Here is a 22,954-nt window from a genome sequence, read left to right as displayed (position 1 = left end):
ATTTGTTTACAGGGAATTATTTAGAATTCTTCAATAACTGAAATATTCCTTAAAAATAGTATTTTGGAGGCATTGATAATGAAGAACAAGATTAAGTGTCATTTCCTTCCCTGTGGCTGACCCAGGAAATTTTACTTTTGTGGTATTTTGGCAGTGTAAAAATTATGTAAAGCTAGGAATATATTTTAACACCACAAAAGCTCACCATAAGTCATGATGGCAACTTCCATGAAAATCTAGGATTTGTGGTAAACCTACCTCATCTCTGAACAATTGAATTATTATAAATTGAATTATCTCCAGAAATTAATAAGGATTTGGAAATCTTACTCATGGGGTTATTGAGATGACTCTAATAATTTGTTGTAGAGCTAAATATACCAGTAAACCTGATTATACTGTTAGTGAATGAAAGAGTTATTTAAAATGGAAAAGCTTTTAGGGTGGTGAATGGTCCAACTCCATTTTATTCGCAAAGAGTGCCAGAGAGGTTAAGTGATTTTCCCAAGAACAACAGCCAAGCATGACAGCTGAGCTAGGACCAGATCCCAGGTTTCCTTGAGCCAGTTTAGTATTCTTTGTACCATGAAACAAAGCTTTTGATCTTTAGTGCTTGGCGACTCAAAGTTTTAGATCTCCTTGCCTTTTAATGTGCTCAGTTTTTCATGTTTACTGTTGCCCCTTGAATTGTTTCCTGTGACATATTCTTTGGCTCCTCATCAGTCAAATCAGTTCATTCATTCCTAAACACTAGTGGCTACCACAAAAGAGCTGAGCCACTAGAAAAAGATTTTCCAAGTTTTTTGGTCATGACATATTTGAAGGGAGCTGCCAGTCTGGCTGGAGAGTTCACACTCTGAACGAGAGTATACAAATAATAACTAAGTAATATATGATGATTTTTAAATTTTATGTGGAGTTTTAGCAAACTCCTGTGTTTTAGCAAAGAATTATTTTCCTTTAGAATGTAATTTTAGGGGCCGGCCCCGTGGCTTGGCGGTTGGGTGCGCGCGCTCTGCTGCTGGCGGCCCGGGTTCGGATCCCGGGCGCGCACCGACGCACCACTTCTCCAGCCATGCTGGGGCCGCGTCCCACATGCAGCAACTGGAAGGATGTGCAGCTATGACATACAGCTATCTGCTGGGGCTTTGGGGGAAATAAATAAATAAAAAAAAATTATTAAAAAAAAAAAAATGTAATTTTAAATGGTTTATTGCAATTTCAAGTAGGATTTTTATTTTGTCATTCCCAATTTCTTAATGAAATTAATAGGAAAGTAAGATATGATACTCACAAGTTTGACTTAAAAGTAACTTTTCAGGAAAAAAAAACTAGTCTATAAAAACTAAGTTTATATTCTTTCCTAGAGAATTAAATAAGTGCTACCAAAGAGAAATTTAGGTAGTATTTTGATCAGGACTTCCCTCTTCAAATGGTCATCTTGACGTTTGGCAGTTGGGAAACTTAATACTAATACATGTAAAAAATTGAGAATGTTGGCCACGGTATTTTAATTAGAATTACATAGAATTTATAGATTAATCAGCAGGGATGTGTCATTTTGCAGTATTTACAATATTGAGTCTTCCAGGCTAGGAACATGGTATGATGTTCCTTGTAGTGTATATTCTGTTTTGCTGTTTGGCAAAGTTTGTCCTCAGTCCTTTTTTTTTTTGCTCCCAAAAATGTTATAGCTTTTCTTCCACATTTACTCTTTTAGACTTATTTTGTCAAGTTCCAGAAAAATAAGAACTACAACAGCAAAAGTTTTATTTTGTTTCATAAGGTTTTATGTTTTTCTTAATGTAGGTTTTGGTTATGTTATTTAAGTTTCCAGTAAGGGAAAGTGTCATTACTGTAGTCTATATTAGTGGTAATTAAAATATTTACATATAAAATGGAATATGAGTTTTAGTTCAGAGTGTGAACTCTCCAGCCAGACTGGCAGCTCCCTTCAAATATGTTATGACCAAAAAACTTGCAAAATCTTTCTCTAATGGCTCAGCCCTTTTGTGGTAGCCACTAGTGTTTAGGAATTAATGAGCTGATCTGACTGGTGAGGAGCCAAAGAATATGTCACAGGGAACAATTCAAAGAGCAATAGTAAATGTATGAAAAACTAAGCATATGAAAAGGGAAAGAGATCTAAAACTTTGAGTCACCAAGCATTAAAGATCAAATGCTTTGTTTCATGGTACAGAGAATACATGTCATAGCTTCTTAAGTTTAATTACACAGTGCTTTGCATGTAGTAGACGCTTAATATATGCTAGTGGAATTTCAATTTTGGGGAGAAAATACTGTTTGCGACTAGATATTATCCGATGGAGAACCAATCTTAAACCGCCCTGTGTCAGCTTACTAAATTGAGAAAGCCTAAAAAGTTCCCTCTGGAATGTAAACTGGAAATTAGTGTTTAACCCAACTTCCACGGGCACCAGATTTCTTAAGAAATCCGAGTCCTTTCTGGAAAAAGAGGTGGAGGGCGGCAGATGTGCATCGGTTAGTTTCAGGGTTTCCCTCCTTCACCCGTGAAGAGCTGAACCCCACGGGGACTTGGCTGCTGTGGGACTTGCAGACAAAGCAAGCTTTGAAGTCACAGGCACAAGTTGCTTGCTACCAAAGAGGCGAGACTTTTGGGGCCGGCCCGGTGGCGCAAGCGGTTAAGTGCGCGCGCTCCGCTGCGGTGGCCCGGGGTTCGCTGGTTCGGATCCCAGGCACGCACCGACGCACTGCTTGGCAAGCCATGCGGTGGCAGGGTCCCATATAAAGTGGGGGAAGATGGGCATGGATGTTAGCTCAGGGCCTGTCTTCCTCAGCAAAAAGAGGAGGATTGGCAGATGTTAGCTCAGGGCCGAACTTCCTCACCAAAAAAAAAAAAAAAAAAATGAGGGACTTTTGTAGGAGATATAGTGCCAGATCTCAGAATTGTGGTTTTAACATGGTATCGATACCTTCAAGGCAGAAAGCACTTGAGACAGAGAAATGACAGCGTCTAAATTAGAGTCTGCAAAGTCCAGCATTAGAACTTATTAATCCACTAACATCTAGGGCCTCCATTTCAGGGGCAGAAGAGTGAGAAAAAAGAAGCTGACCACATGGGAAAAGAGTGAAAGGCTGGAGGCTGGCTTCCTCTGGCTTTAATACACAGTATCCTTGCTCACTAATAACTATGACCCAATAAATAATGAGATTTTCGGTGTTTCCTCTTGAAGTAGAAGGTCCAAAAGGAGTATAGTGAAGAGCGGTGGAGGCGTAGGTGGAAGGCTTCCCGGCAGTGAAGAAGAAAGGTGGCAGACTGCGGGGGGTGCTGAGCGTCTTCCCCTCCACGCTCCTCGCCCAGATTCTTAGCCGTCCGTCAGAGTATTCACTAAAAGTAATTTGCTTAGAAATGAATATAGGCCCTAAAGGTTCAGAAGAGATTCAGAATTATTTGTGTAGTTTTCCAGTAAAGTTTGTGTATATATTTTTAGAAAGTAAAAATTATGTAGGCTGATTAAAACTGTATTGTTTCAAAATCTATAGATGTCAGAATAGATGTAGGGAAGTAAAAAGAATGAAGCTGCTTTTTTATTTAAAAGTAACTAAAATGTAGTTGTCTCTAGTTTCCAGAAAAGCTGTTTATGATAAAGGGGGAAAAGATGAAGTTTATAAAAGCTTTAAGGAACTGTTGTAATTTTATGCTTTGCAATCATTTTTACAAATGTGTTTGCGTGTCCAGACTCACACAAGAATACATGAAGGAAAAGAGACTGTTCTCCAAGGTCGTGAGCCAGTGTTAGAGACACAGTGCCTGAGTGCACTGTGGGTATTTTCATCAATGTGAATTTGCAGGTTATGAGTATATCTAATTTTTAAATCTTATTTATACATTCTTTGATGAGTGAATGTTTGTCTTAAATTGTTTTCATACTGAGTGATCCTAATACAGAATTTTGAAACCTCTGTCCACAAATAGTGTCGTTATTCACATATTTATAGAATCTTTGTACTGTAAATATAGTAATAGGGTGCTTTGATGAGTAATAAGCATGAATCAACATTTTGGGATGCGGCATATGTTAACTTACCCCTCTGGTGCTGTGTGGTCTTTAATTTTATTCAATTCAAGCATTATTATATTACACTTTCATTATGAATTTGAGAACATTAAAACTACTAGTCTAAAAGAACTTTTTACTTTTACTTCAGGACTATGTCTCATTGACAGCAAACTGTGTTTTTAGTCTGGCAGCTGTAGAACCATCCATGATGCTCTTGGAAAATGTGAAGAGGCATCTGAAGCGTCCTGTGTGGATTAATGCTGATATTCTTCCTGGTCCAAATGCAAATAGCAGAGTAGTGGATGCAAAACCTTTTATAGAAACTGTGACATCCTTCTTTCCAGATGTGACACTTTCCCTGGGTTGGACAACAGGATGGCATCCTGAGAAAGTCAATGAAGGTAATAATTTTAAAAATGTATTTCTGGTTAGTCAAATTAAAATATACTCCAGGGCCGGCCCCGAGGCTTAGCGGTTAAGTGCATGCGCTCTGCTACTGGCGGCCGGGGTTCGGATCCCGGGTGCGCACCGACACACTGCTTGTCCGGCCACGCTGAGACCGCGTCCCACATACAGCAACTAGAAGGATGTGCAACTATGACATACAACTATCTACTGGGGCTTTGGGGAAAAAAAAGGAGGAGGATTGGCAATAGATGTTAGCTCAGAGCCGGTCTTCCTCAGCAAAAAGAGGAAGATTAGCATGGATGTTAGCTCAGGGCTGATCTTCCTCACAAAAAAATAAAATAAAATAAAATATACTCCAAATATAAAAATAATACCTTTAAATACAAAACTGAAACACATTCCACAAAATCTAAGACCTAATGGAGAGGAAGATCTGGCCTTGAAGATATATGTATGACTGTTCTTTCTGTTGTTTCAGATAGACACTGCATTCGTTGGTGATGTTTTGTCACCAAGCTTCCATAGGAAATATTTATTTGCAAGGTCTAGAATCACCAAAGCTGCCTCTTTAAGTACTTTAAACAAATCCTGAGTTGGTCTCTTTGAACTTGAAAAACATTCTATGCTCTTTTTTTTTTCTTTTTACCTTGGAGCAAACTCCCTATGTCAGATGAAAGATAAAGAAGTGGTAATCAGAGCTTTTCAAGCAATGTGAGGCCAGAAGCAGGGGGAGTGTGGTTGAAGAGCACGAGTTCTGCCCCCTAGACATTGGAAGGGAACCTTGGTGCCCTCCCACTCTCTTTGGCTGGAGAGGGGAGGCCATGAGACCCTCCTCTAGGCTGGATTCCCTCTTTCCCTTCACATATTCTTACAGATGGACCTAATATTCAGTTGCTTTTTCCTGGCTGAAACTTATTACACTATTTGGATTCATCTTTCTGTTTCTCCATACAGTCATGCCCTGCATAACGACATTTTAATCGACGGCAGACCACATGTACAATGGTGGTTCCATAAGATTGGTACCATAGAGCCTAGGTGCATAGTAGGCTATACCGTCTAGGTTTGTGTAAGTACACTCTGTGATGTTCACACAATGACAAAATTGCCTAACGACGCATTTCTCAGAATGGATCCCCATTGTTTAGCGACGCATCACTGTACATCCCTAGGTAGTGATTTCCAGGTAAACAGCCAGGAAGCAATCAGGTGCTCTGGAACACCTGTCCGCATGGTAAAAATAATAAACTAAAAAGGTATTTAGAGTCTATGGAGATGTTGACCTTTATCTTGTGTTCCGGACATTCATTTTTTACTTATTTGCTATTATTATTTTTAGATGTAAAGTTTTTAAGTCTAACATGAAATTAGAGTCATCTAATTTCACTGTCATCTAGTGAGTAGTGACATTTAGGTTATAACCCCCTGGACCAACAATTGATATAATTGAGAGAAAAAATAATATGCTTTAACTTAATTCTATTTTAATTTTCTAATCATTTTAATTTTTATTAGTTTCAATAAAGAATATAGCATAGAATTCAAAGTGTTTAAAGAAGGTAAAATGGAAACAATTTAGTAACTTCCTAACTGATTCTAAACTCCTTTTAGTCACTGTTCAGTCTCACTGACTTTAACCTCAGGCTTGAAGTGAGTTAACCATTTCTGGGTCTCTAAGTCGTGTTGGTGTTAAATGTTTCCCGGCTGCTTTTCCCTACTGGCCTCCTGTCATTACCAACGTGTGTTTTATCCTCCCTATTTCTTATGCCACAAATTTGGAAAAGAGAGTTTATAAGTTTATAGTCATGTAAGTATAGCTCCTGTTAGCAATCCCTTTTTCTAATTAAAAAGGTATAATTTTCCAGATTTTAAAGGAAAGCAGACATTTCCCTTCTTTCATGAGGCATTTAGCTCCCAAACTAACTTATTCATGTAGGCTTTCTGGAAAATGTTCCTTTGCTGACCAATACTTTTTACAACCTGCTTTTGATAGAGTTTAGGGTTATTTAAAAATAGATAGGGCCGGCCCTGTGGCTTGGTGGTTAAGTGCGCGCACTGCAATGCTGGTGGCCCGGGTTCGGATCCCGGGTGCGCATAGAGGCACCACTTCTCCGTCCATCCTGAGGCCGAGTCCCACATACAGCAACTAGAAGGATGTGCAGCTATGACATACAACTATCTACTGGGGCTTTGGGGGGAAAAAATTAAATAAATAAAATCTTTAAAAAAAATAAAATAAAATAAAATAAAATAAATAAAAATAGATAAATTTTTTTCTGAAGCTATTTATAAACAAGCAAGTCTGTTTTCCACAATGGCTTAACATGATTTAAAACATATATAAAAGTCAATTTTACCACTATTTCAGTTTTAGGTAAAATATGTAAGTAATTTGGACAGGCCAAAAAAATTGAAGTTTATTATTACTTAAACAGCTAGTAAATACCTAGCAGCCATCTTTCTCTTGGAAAAGAAAACTTAACACAAATGGAAAATCTAAATTTATAGAGAATATTAATGATGTGCATGTACCTAAGAGCCTTAAAATCTTTAAATATAGTGTCAAAATTGGCTTTTTTTGCACTTGAGAGATTAGTAAATTCTTTTTAATATTTTAATGCTGTAATTCTTTTTTTTTTTATTGGTTTATAACATTGTAAAAATTTCAGGTGTACATCATTGTACTTCTATTTCTGCATAGATTACATCATGTTCACCACCAAAATACTAATTACAACCCATCACCACACACATGTACCGAATTATCCCTTTCACCCTCCTCCCTCCCCCCTTCCCCTCTGGTAACCACCAATCCAATCTCTGTCCCTATGTGTTTGTTTATTGTTGTTATTATCTACTACTTAATGAAGGAAATCATAAGGTATTTGACCTTCTCCCTCTGACTTATTTCACTTTGCATTATACCCTCAATGTCCATCCGTGTTGTCACAAATGGCTGGATTTCATCGTTTCTTATGGCTGAGTAGTATTCCATTGTGTATATATACCACATCTTCTTTATCCATTCGTCCCTTGATGGGCACTTAGGTTGCTTCCAAGTCTTGGCTATTGTGAATAACGCTGCAATGAACACAGGGGTGCATGTACCTTTGCAAATTGGTGTTTTCAAGTTCTTTGGATAAATACCCAACAGTGGAATAGCTGGATCATATGGTAGTTCTGTTCTATCCTTGCTTTTTTGAGGAATCTCCATACTGTTTTCCATAGTGGCTGCACCAGTTTGCACTCCCACCAGCAGTGTATGAGAGTTCCCTTCTCTCCACATCCTCTCCAACACATGTTGTTTCCTGTCTTGTTAATTATAGCCATTCTGACGGGCGTGAGGTGATATCTCATTGTAGTTTTGATTTGCATTTCCCTGATAGTTAGTGATTTTGAACATCTTTTCATGTGTCTGTTGGCCATCTGTATATCTTCTTTGGAGAAATGTCTGTTCAGGTCTTTTGCCCATTTTTTAATTGGGTTGGTAGTTTTTTTGTTGTTGAGATGCATGAGTTCTTTATATATTTTGGAGATTAAGCCCTTATCAGAAGTATGGTTTGCAAATATCTTCTCCCAATTGTTAGGTTGTCTTCTTTTTAATATTTTAATTTTTTGTTAAATTTGCTCTGGGTCACTTGTGGCATGATTTTAGATTTAATTTTTTGTCTACACTTTCCGCTCAAAATATTTTCTTCCATTAATTGGTATTTTAATTCACTGTAACTCCAAATGGAAATTTTTATGAATTATCTATGAATTTACCTATTCATATGTAATTTAGTTTTTTATTTAATTGAGTTTTAGGATTCCAATTAGAAAAGTTGAATTACTTTCTTTTCATTTCAGGTTACAGTTGGACAATGGTGAAAGAGATGGAATATATATGTAATGAGCTAAATCAGCCTGTAACATTTCCTGTCAGAGCAGCATTGGTCAGGCAGTCTTGTTCTCAGTTACACTGGCTGTTAAAGAAGTCAAATAGGTATGTATAAGTTTAACAGTATAGTGTGTGCATGTGAGTGTATGTGAGAGACAGAGACAGAAAGGGGAGGAAACCTGATTATGTAAAGACAGTGTGTGTGAGAGAAAGATAGAGACAGAGAGAACAAACACTGGTTCTGTAAACGCACAGACTGCCTCACTAGAATGAAGCTCCTCAATGAACCTTAACTCACTTAACATTGTGTCTTTCACCTCTATTCCTCACAAAAGTTTTTGCACATAGTAGACGCCCAGTAAATGTGTCGTATTTTTCATTATGTTATACATTCACCGAAAGCTATAAGTGGATAAAATAGTTTCCCTTTGAATTCTATCATAATTTCAGAAGTCTTTTCCATATAAAATTTTATTATTTTAATATGTAATAAAAATTAGTTGGACCACCCATTAAATTTTAAAATGTTATACAGGTACAGATATTGAAACAGTTTTGATACTGTCTTTTTAATAGACTAGTCAATGGAACAGCAGGGAAAGTCCAGAAATAAACCCAATTCTATCATGGAACTTAGTATCGGAAAAAGCTAGCATTTCATTGGAGCCCAAGTTCAATAATTTGTGTTGGGACAACAGGCCAACTATGTAGGAAAAACAAAGCTGGCACCTTCCTTAGTCCTTCCTCCAAAATCAGTTCCACATAAATTGAAGACTTGAACATCAAACATAAATGCATAAAGAAAAAACATGATTTTTTATATAGTTGCAGAATGGAGAAGACCTTTCTTAGTAAGGCACAAAACTTAGAAGCTATAAAAGGAAAGTTAGATACATTTGAATACAAAAAAATGGAAAGATTCTGGTAAAAATATCCTGAAGACATATGTCAGACAGATACAAAGAATTCTAACAAATAAAGAATTTTCACAAATCATCCAGAAAAAGACCCAGTTTGATAATTCACTGTATCGTAGAGAGTAAGGAAAGCTGACACGTGTACATTAAAGTATCTATATTCCTGCAGATATTGAATTTTTACTAAATGCCTTTTCTGTTTCTATGAAAATAACCGTATTTTTCTCCCTATATCTATTAATAACATAGATTACATTAATATTTTGTAATATTGACCCATCCTCACATTTCCAGAATAAACCCCACTTGATCATGATTTATCATTCTTTTAATGTGCTCCTAAATTTTATTGCTAACATTTTAGTTAGTATTTTCTGCATTTGAAAGTGAGATTGGGGACCAGTGTGGTGGCATAGTGGTTAAGTTCGTGCGCTCTGCTTCAGCGGCCCGGGGTTCACAGGTTCAGATCCCGGGTGCAGACCTAAGCACCGCTCATCAAGCCATGCTATGGCAGCATCCCTCTCTACAAAGTAGAGAAAGATGGGCACAGATATTAGCTCAGGGCTAATCTTTCTCAGCAAAAAGAGGAGGATTGACTAGGGATGTTAGCTCAGGGCAGATCTTCCTCAAAAAAAAGAAAGTGAGATTGGTCTGAATTTTTTTTTCCTTGAGAAAGAATGTATCAATGTCATGTACATTTCATTACAAAACTAGGAACCTGGCCTTCTTTTTATGCGTTCTGGGATGTTAAAAATAACATTGAAATGGCCTGTACCTGAGTTTTGGTAAACTCAGCAGTGAAACCATCTAAACCTAGTGCCTTGGGGAAAGCTTAACTCATACAATCTTTTCTATTTCTTATATGGTAAGTGGTCTGTTTTGATTTTCCATTTCTTGAGGAGTCAATTTTGGTATATTGTATTTCCCCAGAAAATTGTTCATCTCATTCAGGTTTTAAAATTTATTTACACACAGATGATTAAAATAGTTTCTTATTCTTTCAGTTTCTTCTGTGTCTTTAAAATAATTTCCTTATTTTGTTATTTGAGCTTTTCCCCTTGTTTCTTGATTAGATAATGATTTATCTCTCTCTTTTTTTTAAGAACCAGCTCTTGGATTTATTTATTTTCCTAGTTTATGATTCATTCATTTCTGCCTTTTATCTTTCAAAATTTTGCTTTTTATAGTTTCTTCTAATTTCTTGAGTTGGATGCTCAACTTATTTTCGCTTTTATATTTATTAATATAAGTATATATGACTGTAATTTTATCTGACCACTGCTTTAGCTGTATCTCATTGTTTCTTATGTGTAGGTTTTCATCACTGTTAATTCATTAATATTCTGCAATTGTGGCTTTTTCTCCTTTGTCTCAAAAGGTGTTCTAAGAGAAATTTTTTTGGGCATCTAGGTGGTAGAATTATTTTTTTATTTTGGCTTTGTTAGTAGTTTTCAAGCTTTATAGTATTGTAATCAGATAATGTCTATACTATTTCTACTTTGTAGACTTTAGGTTGTATTGATGGCTTAATATATGGATATTTGTATGAGTTCATGTATTGTTTGAGGATATAGTTTGGCTGTTATAGTAGAAAGCTACATTAACAATAGCTTAAATAAGTCTGTTTCTCTCTCACGTAACTGGGAAAGCATAAATAGTCCAGGGCTGATTCAGTGCCTCCACAGTGTCAGGGATCCAGAATCCTTCTCTCTTGGTGCCCTGCTTTTCTTAGGATATTGACCTCAGAATATGGTCAGATTTGATTACTGCTTTGTCTGAGTTTCAGTTGGTAGGAAGGAAGGAAAGAAGAGAAGCTCAGGTCCTGCCCCTCTCTTTTAAGGGCATGACTTAGAAGTTGCACACACTCACTGGCTGTAACTTGGTCATGTGCCAGTACCTGTCTGCAGGTGAAGCTGCGCAATGTAGGTGTTATTCTGTACAATCTTGTGCCTAGAATGCAAGGGATTGTCATGTAAGAAAGAAAGGAGAATGGCTATTGGAGTGAAACTACTAGTTTCTGTGACACATTAACATACATTATTAGTTATGTTAAGTCTTTTATGCCTTACTTTTTGTTTGCTTTTAAAAATATTTTTAATTTAATTCTTTGAATAAGTAGTACATTCACATGGTTCAAAAACAAAAGAACAGAGTTATACTGTGAAAAGCCTCTCTCCCATCCACCCAGTCCTGCCCAACCTCACTGACCACAGTGGTTAGTTTCTTATACAACCACAGTCAGTAGTTTCCTTATGCATGTGAGAGTGAATACAAATACAGATTCTTATTTTCTCCTCCTTTTTAAAACAAAAGGTAGCATATTATATATCTTGCTTCTGTTCTTTGCTTTTTTTTTTTTTAAACTTAGCAATACATCTTGGAGCTCTTTCTAAGGTTCCTCATTTTTCTTTTCTGGGTGTATCATATTTATGTATGTATTATAATTTATTTAACCAGCCTCCTGTTGATGGACATAAAGGATATTTCTAATCTTTGATATTACAAACAACGCTATAATGAATAACCTTATGAGTGTGACATTTTGCATGTATGCAAATATATGTCATCTTTAATTTTTTGGCCACTTTCTCTCTTATGGACTAAGAGAGTTAAAGTCTCCAACTATTAAAATACTTTTGTCTGTTTCCTCTTATACCTTCATAGTTTTTGCTTATTAAGTGTTCATGATATATTATTTGGTGCATATTCACATCTGTTTTATCTTCATTAAAAATTATACTTTTATTATTAAAAGGTCTCCTTCTTGGTCTCATTTAATGATTTTTTTTTTACCCAAATTCACATCATCTTCCTTTTCGTTTGTCTTGAATAACTGCCTTATCTTTTCTTTGAAAAATAGACTTAGAGAGTTTTATTTTTCATTGACTTTTTTAAGGGTGATTTATTGTCATTTTAAAAAAATAGTTTTAAACCTATAAAAAAGTTGCAAAAAATTGCTACAGCTCCTTTACCTGATTCGCAAATTGTTAACATTTCCTGCATTTATCTATTCTCTCTCTCTCTTTCTGTTTGTATTTTTTCTGGCATAATGCCTCATTATCCTTAAGTACTCCTGTGTGTACCTCCCCAGACAAGGGCACTCTTCTGTATTACTACTATGCAGCCTCCCTGTCAGGAAACCAGCATTGAGGCAACACTACCATACAGTCCACAGGCCCCATTCACATTTTACCAACCATTCCAGCAATGCTTTTTTATTTCCTGGTGGTCCAGGAAACTCTCCAAGAATGTGCATTGCATTTAGTTGTCATGTCTCATCAGTCTCCTTCTATCTGGAATAGTTCCTCAGTCTTTCTCTCTCGGGTACTTGACAGGCTTAAAGACTCCAGGCCTTTTATTATGAAAGATGTCCTCAATCTGAGCCAGTTCTATATTTCCTCATGACAGATCTTAGGTCCTGCATTCTTGACAAGTTCATCATTTACTTTCCCTGTCCCAATTCTCAAATCAGCCACTTCTTTAAGGATCCCTGCTTGATTATAGTGGCAGATGGTATTTAGATAGCAAAACCTGAAGTTTAATCATTGCTCCTAGGGTGTCATTGCTTCTGGCACCTCTCAATGGGGACAGAGCTGGGAAATATGTGTGTGTGAGTATGTGTGATTATGGTCTGTGTATGTATGTATGTATATACAAACCACACCTATACAGACATACACACACACCTGCCTACATATACATATATAACCATTTCTATATCTGTGTGTGTGTGTGTGTGTGTGTGTATATATATTTATTTTTGTGTGTGTGAGGAAGATCAGCCCTGAGCTAACATCCATGCTAATCCTCCTCTTTTTGCTGAGGAAGACCGGCTCTGAGCTAACATCTATTGCCAATCCTCCTCCTTTTTTTTTCCCCAAAGCCCCAGTAGATAGTTGTATGTCATAGTTGCACATCCTTCTAGTTGCTGTATGTGGGACGCAGCCCCAGCGTGGCCGGAGAAGTGGTGCGTCGGTGCGCGCCCAGGATCCGAACCCCGGCCACCAGTAGCAGAGCACGCGCACTTAACCTCTAAGCTACGGGGCCGGCCCTATATTTTTTTTTTTTTAACAACCCATGAGTTCATACTGATACTTCCGATTTCAACCCAACCCCTCAGAGTTCTTTCTAGCCTTCTCCCTTTCCATGTTGTTAAATTCTTTATCATATGCTTAGATACCTGGCTCCCATTAATCTAATTAGCAGTCTTTTTCTTTTAAAAGAAGAGTTTAACTTATTTACATTTGTTTATAACCCAGATATGTTTCGTCTTGTTTCTGCTATTTTTTAAAAACTAGTATACTTGCTATTTTTATAGCTTTAAGAAACATTTCACTGTAGCTGCTTTCTTTGTTTTGTATTTTTAATTCTGATAATTTGTTGTTAGTTATTTTCCTCTTGGTTATTTATTACTGCTACTTCATAAGATATGCTTAATCTGCTTCTTCACAAGTGCTCATTAACTTCTATGCGCAGTAATAAAATTAGCGTATTTCTTCCCCCTTCTCCCCTAATTTTAGTTGACCATACTCTCTCTCTCAAAGTTCAACTTTGTACTTCATACTGAATGATAGATTGGCTGGCTATAAATTCTTGGCTCATAGTGCCTTTCCTTGAGGATTTTGAAGGCATCGCTCCTCTGCTTTCCACTGTGAGCGTTGACATGGAAAAGTGTGAAGCCAGCCTGATGATTTTTGCACCCTTAAAGTGACTTGACTCAGGGGGCGATGGGAGGAACTGAATGTAGAAAGGGCTCTTTGTCTTTGAGGCTCAGTAATTTTACTAGAATATGTCTCAATATGGACCATTCTGTACCAGTTTTTTCAGGGTTGTGGTGTTCTTTTCAATATATAGATTCAAATGTTCTCCTTTCCTGACGTATTTCTGTGAATTATATTTTTAAATACTTGTTCTATTGCATTTGTAACACTGTTTTCTCTTTCAAGGACTTCAGTTATGAATATGTAGATCTCCTTTGCCTATCTTTGGTATCTATTATTTTCTCTTTAGTCTTTCTTTTCTTTTTATTTATTTGCATTTTATTTTACTTGGTTTTATGATTTGTCTTCTCTGTACCTTACAATATTTTCAACAATATTTATTCTCCCTTGTGTACCTTCAGCTTTCACCTTATTTCTGTAATAGTATTAATTTTCCACTTTTTTCCTAAGAGCTGCCAATTAGTGTTTCGTCTTCTCCTTTCTGTGGTCTTCAGCCTCTTCCATGAGCTCCTATCTCTGCTTTGTGCTCTTTCTTTAGAGAGGTAATGGTGTCATTTAAAAATGTTTGGTCGTGGCTTTCATCTGCTTTGTGGCATTCTTGTTTTTTTTTTTTTTAAGTTTTACATCTGTTTCAGCTGACAGTTTTGACAGTTTTTTAAAGATGAGGTTTTTATTTCTCCGTTTGCCATTTGTTTTTCCTTACATTGTCTTGTACTCTCTTGTGTAAAACCTCTGCCAATTTTATTTTGATTACTCTGCTTTAAAGAAAGTGAGTTTTTCCTGGACCAGCTACTTGCCCAAAGTTCATACTGGCGAGGCACCAGGGCTATGCTCCTTATGAACTGAGAGTCTCATGTGTGAGTTTGTTTAGCCTTTGACTTCTCCTCCGTCAGTGGAGATGGGCAGCTGTGGTATCTCTAAGTAAAACCTTTCATCTGTCTCTTAAATTTTAAATTTTGGGTTTCCACAGAACAGACTGCTTCCTACAACTATGGCTTTCCTGTGTTGACTCCTTCCTTGTCTCTGCTGCTTCTTGGGACCAGACATAATCCGGGGACGCCATTCCCACTGTTGCAAGGTGTTTGGGTGGAATGTGCCCCTCATCCAGAAGTGTCTTTTGTGGGCTTTCTCTGTAATCTGCATACCTGGGCCAACGCTGTCTATCTCCTCACATAGCCATCTGGCCTTAATCTCTGTTGCTACTGGAAACCTTTTCACCTGGTTTGTAATTTGTAGTGTCAGCTCTTTCTTGATTTCATTGAAGATGGGATTTCTATTTTCATTCTTTTGTTCTTTTTACTGCGTTTGGGTGATTCCTAGGAGAAAAAGGAGGCAGTGCTGACTTTATAAAGGCTGCCATGTTTCAATAGGAGGTTCCTACCATCCCATTTTTTTCATTATCTGCTGCCTCACTTTCCTCACCTTCCACTTCCTATGTGGTCAGTTACTCTCCTGAAATTTCTCCTTTGAGGATCACACTGTGTTCAAGCCAAATTCTTAACCTCTGCAACATTTAAGTACTGCTGGTCACCCCCTTCCGTTTGAACTCCCTGTCCTTCGGCTGGATGGCATCGCACTAAGTGGGTTCTTCTGCTTTTCTGTCTAGTTCTCCTTTGTGTTTTATTGTCTATTTGTTTTCCTCTGTCCTAATTTTGGGTTTTTCTTAACTCGACCTCTTTCAGAGTCTTTTTTTAAATATGAAAGGTAAAACAACCAAGTTTTAATGGAATACGTCACTAGAGAATATCTTAGGGGCTGGCCCCATGGCTTAGTGGTTAAGTGCGCCGTGCTCCGCTGCTAGCGGCCTGGGTTCGGATCCCGGGTGCGCACTGACGCACCCCTTCTCCGGCCATGCTGAGGCCGCATCCCACATACAGCAACTAGAAGGATGTGCAGCTATGACATACAGCTATCTACTGGGGCTTTGGGGAAAAATAAATAAATAAATAAAATTAAAAAAAAAAAGAGAGAGACTATCTTAATAATTGGGGATGGGAAGCAATTCTTAAACAAGACACAAAAATCACTAACCATAGAGGATATGTGTGAGTAATTTGAATAAATTAAAATTCAGAAATTCTTTCCATCTAAAGATATCAGGAAGAGCATGAACAGGTTAGGCACAAGGTTGAGGAAGATTTTTGTAACTCAAAAGGGCTCTAATATGGAATTTATAAGGAACTATATATTCTATTATTTGTATGTCACTATTTGCTCTGTTATTGAATGACATTTGGATTATTTCGTGGTTTTGACAATTACAAAGATCACTGCTGTGAACATTCATACATTTTATACACACACACACACATCCTGGTGCACACGTGCCTGCATTTATAAAGGTTATACAGGAAGGGAATTTCTAGGAGTAGAATTTCTAGGACATAGGGTATTCATATTTTCAACTTGAGTAGATAATGCTAAGTTATTCTCCAAAGAAAATGAATAAACTGCAGCTACATGTTTCAACTTGGATAAGTTTACAAACAATATTCAGCAAAAAAAGCAACACTGAAAAAAATATACCATATGGTTTCATTTGTATACAATTAATTAACAGGCAAAAATTAAGCTGTATTGTTTAGGGATGGATATATAGGTGGTTAGCAAGAAGAAAGTAATAAAGAAAGAAACAAGAAGATGGCTACCACAGAAGTCAAAGTCATGAGGACTCCAGGGGAGAGGCGAGGTTGTGACAGGGCAGTGACACACAGGGGCCTCCCGAGGTGCTGGCCATATTCTGTGTCTTGATTTGTGTTTTGATTACACTGGAGTTCATTTTATAGTAATTTGTTAAAATGTACATTTATATTTCATGCATTTTTTTCCTATATATGTGATTTCACAATAAAAAGGTCTTAAAAAATGAAACGAGAATTGATTTAAATGAATACAATTTAAGATACCCTTCAGCAATTTTATTTTTCCTATTTCAGGTTAAATACAATAGAGGCAGGATTAAAAGAAACAAAGATAACGCTGGAAAGCTCTTCTTTTAACCTAAACTCATATCTGTGTCTTTTTATAAGATATGTCACCATGGTGCTCAAATAAAGTAATAAAGATGCCATTTTAGCAAAAACATAGGTTTTTGAAGTAATTCTCATTTTTTCTTTTCTGTGTTCTCAGCTGTAGTTTAAAAATTCTTTTTGGTTTTTCACATAATACCACTGGGAACAAAATCCAAAGTACTTTCCTCTGTTACATTTCCAGAATGGTGTCACCATCCTTAAGGACAGAAATGTGTCAATATGACAAGAATATATACCGTAGTTGGACTATTATCGTTAGTAGAAGAAATGCTTTGGAGATTTTCCCCGGGATTCTGACATGTTTATGGGGAAGATAAATAGGAAACTACTTAACAGCCTTGCATTTTCCTAGACTCTAAAGCAATAGGAGTAATGATATAGGACTAATATCACCGGAAAAAATGAAACCTATGCAATTTAAGTAACATTAAAATTCCGAGCATATTCTTACATCCGTAATAAATCTGCGTATATTATCATTGCTTTTTAACTCTAGAAATGGATCTAAATCTATTCTGGTCAACCTTAGTGACATCTCTTGGCATTCTTGTATCTCATACAAAAACCCCCATAAGGGACAGCGGGGCCACTTAGAAGTGAGTATGAATGTCGGTGACGCTCGTGTCTCGTCACGGTCCTTTCCAGTTGTGCTTTTGACTCTGAGCAGGCTACTGAAGAAGTCGGGGTCAGAGCTGTAGTTTTGTGCAGGGAACAGATTCCTTGATCAGCAACACAGTCTCTTCAGTTCTTTTGTCCCAAATTTGGCCCGTTTCCAGCGCTACCAGTCTGGGTTTCTAAGCCGTTTAACATTCCTGTAGTTCAGATGCAGCAGTTACCTAATTTCAACAACAGACATGAATTTTTTTCTCTCTGATCTCTTTGATGTTGATGAAGGAGTGAAACAGGAAAGTACAGTTCCGCCATTGCTAATGAATTTTTTCATCTGTGTGAATTTGGGTTAGAGACAAATGAGAGTAACTATTTTTAGGCTTATTGGAATTCCTCATCACTATTTCTTATCTTTCACTTTTAACTATATAATTCTGTTTTATTTTAATGCAGGTACAGCCTGACTATTTGGACTGGAAAAAATGATAACTATTCCCTTGAAGATTTACTTTGTATTAGAGACCATTTTGACAAAAAACAAGTTTTCTATGACATCTTGGAACCACAAAACCAGGAGTTTAAACGAGCCGTTGGAATCGAAGTTAATCTCTAAGAAGATTCTTCTAAATTATTTCATGTTTTGGTTTCATAACCCTTCTCTGCTTTGGTCTGAATTAATTACCATATAAGTTATGATGATTGATTTAGGCTCCAGTTCATCCAATCAAAAAACGCTTATTGAGTGCTTACTTGATTAGGCATATGTCCTTATAATCCTGTACTTAGCTAAAAGATTTGGAAAGAAGAGATTTCAGTGGGCCTCGTCTAATAATAATTTAGGGAAATGATGCTTTAAAACCCTTTATAAGAAATAATTTTGATATACTGAAGATAATTGAAAGAATCCATGTGTCATACATAATACAGGTATAAATCATATTTTGTTGGCATTTGCTTCAGAGATTCCACAGAAATATGGCACCCTCTTTCCTTTTTCCTCGAGAAATGGTTATTTCAGAGACTACAAAAGAGTAAGAGGGCTTTAAAATGTTTTTAACTTGCACAGGGGTGAGCAGGTTTCTCATAACAAAATCAAGTCCATTTACTGAAAACAATATAGATTAAATTAGATGGATCTAGAATTTCCATATTGTTGGGAGCATGCTGACAGCTACCTGTGTTTTTTGTATTCTTTTTTTCGATCATAGTATCTTATCTATTGTGAGCAAAATAGTGTTGGAGAGCAGAATTTTAATCCTGGTAATCTTATCATCTGATTTCTGTTTCTCACCAGTACCACCTTAGTCCAGGTCCTTGTACTACTAGAACTTCAAAAAGTAGTTCTTCATGACTCATTCCTCATACTGTACTCAGAGATACCCTATTTCTTTTTTTTTTTTTTTTTTGTGAGGAAGATCAGCCCTGAGCTAACATCCATGCCAAGCCTCCTCTTTTTGCTGAGGAAGACCAGCTCTGAGCTAACATCTATTGCCAATCCTCCCCCTTTTTCTCCCCAAAGCCCCAGTAGATAGTTGTATGTCATAGTTGCACATCCTTCTAGTTGCTGTATGTGGGACTCGGCCTCAGCATGGCCAGAGAAGCGATGCATCAGTGCGTGCCTGGGATCTGAACCCGGGCCGCCAGTAGCAGCACAAACACTTAACTGCTAAGCCATGGGGCCGGCCCCACCCTGATTATTTCTGCTGAAGAAACCTCCAGGGTCGTCTTAAACTCAACTTCATTGAATTTTACTCTTTCAAGACCCTTCATAATAAAGTCCCACTCTAAAAGTCAAGTCAGTGTCCTCCAGCACAGTCCACTTCAATGCCTACAACATCAGTGGTCTCTAGATCTTACTTTAACAGTTAACTTTATTTAATATTGTTCACTAATTGTGTCATACGTGTTAGTTCTGTCTCCTCTGCTAGATTATAAAATCCTTCATGGTGAGGGGACGTTCTTAACTGTCCTTTACGGTGGCTGGCATAGTCCTGAGCAAGGCATTCAGAAAAACATGTTGCTTCTTTGATTTATTGAAACATAGTTCACCAATGAATGTCATAAGATATGTAATTTGCCTTTTGTTTATCAACCATTTTCTCCCAGAGAATGAGGTAGTTCTATATAAAGAAGAGAGCTTGGGTTTTGAATTCAGACAGACTTCTCTCACAGCTCCACCTCTGTCCCTTACTAGCCACAGATTTTGGGAAATATTTAACCTCATTGAATCTTGGTTTCTTCTTCTATAAAAGAGGGAGTGGGTCGGGGATGAGGATTCTCATTTAGGGCTGTTATGAAGATTGAGGAATTCACGTAATGGAGGCATCTAGCCCAATGCTCACTACATGGCAAATGCTCAACAGATAAAATTAGTTCCCTTCTTTACACTTATCATGTGATCATATCCACTGTAGGTAGGTAGGTAGGTAGATAGATGGCAGTGAGAAATATAACATGAAACATCGTAGACATATAAATACTTAAAGACGTAGTTATATTTCCACTTTAAATTTTAGCTCCAACTGAATGCAGTGCTATTTATTTGTCAAGTACCACCTAAAACTTCACTTTCTGTGGTTATTTGCCAAAAGCAAAAGGTGCAATTTCATAATTATAAAATTCTAACAATTGTAACAAAGAATAACTAAAATTATAGTAAAAAATAATGTTTAATTTATAAATTTTCTAAAATGACCATGCTTTACTTTAAGAAAGTTGAATTTATAAATGAACTGCATTTTGAAGTTTGAAGTAAAATTTATTTTTCCAGAAGATTATTTTTACTACTTGATTGATTATCTGAGCATTGATAGTCTTTTTTAAAATATTAGCGTTGGGGGCCAGCCCGGTGGCGCAAGCAGTTAAGTGTGCACGCTCTGCTGCGGCGGCCCAGGGTTTGCTGGTTCGGATCCCGGGTGCGCACCGAAGCACCGCTTGTCAGGCCATGCTGTGGCAGCGTCCTATATAAAGTGGAGGAAGATGGGCATGGATGTTAGCCCAGGGCCGATCTTCCTCACACACACACAAAAATATTAGTCTTAAGGCAAAAATGTTTTATGTTGAGAAATTTATCAACTGAATGTCACTTAGATTAAGATTTAAAGGTATATTTTAAAGTGTTCTCAGGAACAAATATATAAAAGAATTATGAAATATGTTCTGTTGAAAAGTAAATTTTTAATGGATATCCGTATGGAAAAAAATAACCTTGATCCCTACTTCACACCATACACAAATAGTAATTTGAGTTGGATCTTAGGCCTAAGTGTGAAAGCTGAAACTATAAAGCGTTTAGAAGAGAATAAAGGAAAATGTTTTCATGACTTTGGCGTAGGCAATGATTTCTTTTTTTAAATCAGCTTTATTGAGGTATAATTGACATATAAGATTGTAAGACATTTCTAACCTCTCCCTATTTCCTCTACACCCCAAGGAAATGATTTCTGATAAAACAACACTAACTATAAAAGAAAAAAATCTATTAATGGGCTTTATCAAAATTTAAAATTTCTCATCAAAAGACACCATTTACACATATCTGACAATGAGTTCATACTCAGAATCTGTGAAGAACTCTTAAAAACTTATTTTTTTTGTTTTTCGGCTTTTTTTTGGTGAGGAAGATTAGCCCTGGGCTAACATGGTGCCCATCTTCCTCCACTTTATATGGGACGCCGCCACAGCATGGCTTGACAAGTGCTGCGATGGTGCGCGCCCAGGATCCGAACCTGCGAACCCCGGGCAGCAGAAGTGGAGCGCATGAACTTAACTGCTATTCCCCCCCGGGCTGGCCCCTTAAACTGATTTTTTAAAAGAAGCTAAACAACCCAATTAAAAATAGACAAAGACTTGGGGCCGGCCCCGTGGCTTAGCGGTTAAGTGCGCGCGCTCTGCTACTGGCAGCCCGGGTTCAGATCCCGGGCACGCACCGTTGCACCGTTTGTCCGGCCATGCTGAGGCCGCGTCCCACATACAGCAACCAGAAGGATGTGCAACTATGACATACAACTATCTACTGGAGCTTTGGGGGAAAAAAAAAAGGAGGAGGATTGCCCGGTCTTCCTCAGCAAAAGAGAGGAGGATGGCATGGATGTTAGCTCAGGGCTGATCTTCCTCACAAAAAAAAAAAAAAAAAAAGACAAAGACTTAAACAGACGCTTAACAATTTGGTTATTAAATAATATTTTAAAGGATTTCATGTAAAAGAATGCAATACAGTACTATGTAGACACTGAAAGTCTACATTTATTAATATAGAAAAATGTTACAACATACTGCAGGCTGCAAAACAGATGTATGGTATCATACTATTTATGTAAAATTGTCTTTATGTGCATTTATATACCTAGGAAAATATTTGGAAAGAAATTCAGAGACTCAAAATAAGTAAATGGTTAAGTACCACCTATTTTTCCCCTCCCAGTTCTCGGGTCTAACATATTGGCATTGAGATCCCATAGCATCTGGGGACTATTCCCCAAGCCTGGCAGAGCAATCCTAGCCCTAGAAGAGACTTTGGTACAAATCCAATTGTTGAAAAAATCAGAGCTTTAAAAAGTACGGTAGCTTGTGGCCCTGTAGGAATGATGTAATTGCTAATTAGCCAGAAATGTACTCATTTATCCAGTGAGAAATTGTTAAAAGTTATTCAGAACAGATTGTTTATTTGCTTGTTTGTTGGAGCTAGGGTCTTGGATTTTTTCCTTGTAATTAAAAAAATTAAGTACCTAACGAATATATAGAAAAATGCTAGTTCTATCGCTTGGGAATGTAAGACGTGAGCCTACCTAGTAGGATAGGAGCCTACGATCTGCTTATAATCATAAATTCATGAATCAACACAAGGCGAATAGGTGAGTGTTCAAAAGAAAGATGAGGAGAGTAGTGCTAAAGAATGTCTTTATCTAGAAAATGGGAGTCGAATGAATACGTGAAACCAAGAAGAGCTGATAACCAGGTCTTGGAAGAAGTGGGGCGGGATTAGGAGCTCTTGGGACCTCAGCAGCAGCGCGTGGGTCTGGTCTAGTGTTCTGCGTCAGTGTTACTCATTCTTCTCTGAGACTGCCTCTCTTCTCTGTACGCACCATCTTTTGGTCCAGGGACCCTAATTTGTCCAGTGACTTGTGTCTTTCATGAGGGAGACGTGAAGGGACTCCAGGGCTCAGTAGGAACTCAGGGGGAGGGATGGGGCAGACATCTAATTGATGTCTGATGTGCTGAGGCTGTGCAAATAATTAAGAAATGATTCCTACCTCAAGGATAGTAGGGAGAGAGAGACCTGTAAACAGTAATTTGGATATAACTCCTGTGGTGAAACTAGTATACACGAGGTTGTGGTGAGATA

The 22,954-nt window shown here is 37.3% G+C and overlaps 1 protein-coding gene across 3 annotated transcripts in view; it reads left to right on the top strand.

The window, feature by feature from the left end:
* The window catches only part of FAM151B (family with sequence similarity 151 member B), a 46,686-nt gene extending 24,341 nt beyond the window's left edge, over positions 1-22,345 (top strand). For all 3 annotated transcript variants that reach the window (XM_087430122.1, XM_004420412.3, XM_087430123.1), the window contains 3 exons: positions 4,227-4,444; positions 8,301-8,436; positions 18,064-22,345. In XM_087430122.1, the coding sequence (XP_087286248.1) occupies positions 4,227-4,444; positions 8,301-8,436; positions 18,064-18,223 (514 nt within the window). In that variant the 3' untranslated portion in view covers positions 18,224-22,345. The remainder of the gene's footprint in view (positions 1-4,226; positions 4,445-8,300; positions 8,437-18,063) is intronic.
* Positions 22,346-22,954: the final 609 nt, after the last annotated feature.

Source organism: Ceratotherium simum, chromosome 4, assembly GCF_057802395.1.
Source record: "Ceratotherium simum simum isolate JZ-2026a chromosome 4, ASM5780239v1, whole genome shotgun sequence".
NCBI classification, from domain to species: domain Eukaryota; kingdom Metazoa; phylum Chordata; class Mammalia; order Perissodactyla; family Rhinocerotidae; genus Ceratotherium; species Ceratotherium simum.
This window is presented reverse-complemented; position numbering and strand designations above follow the sequence as displayed.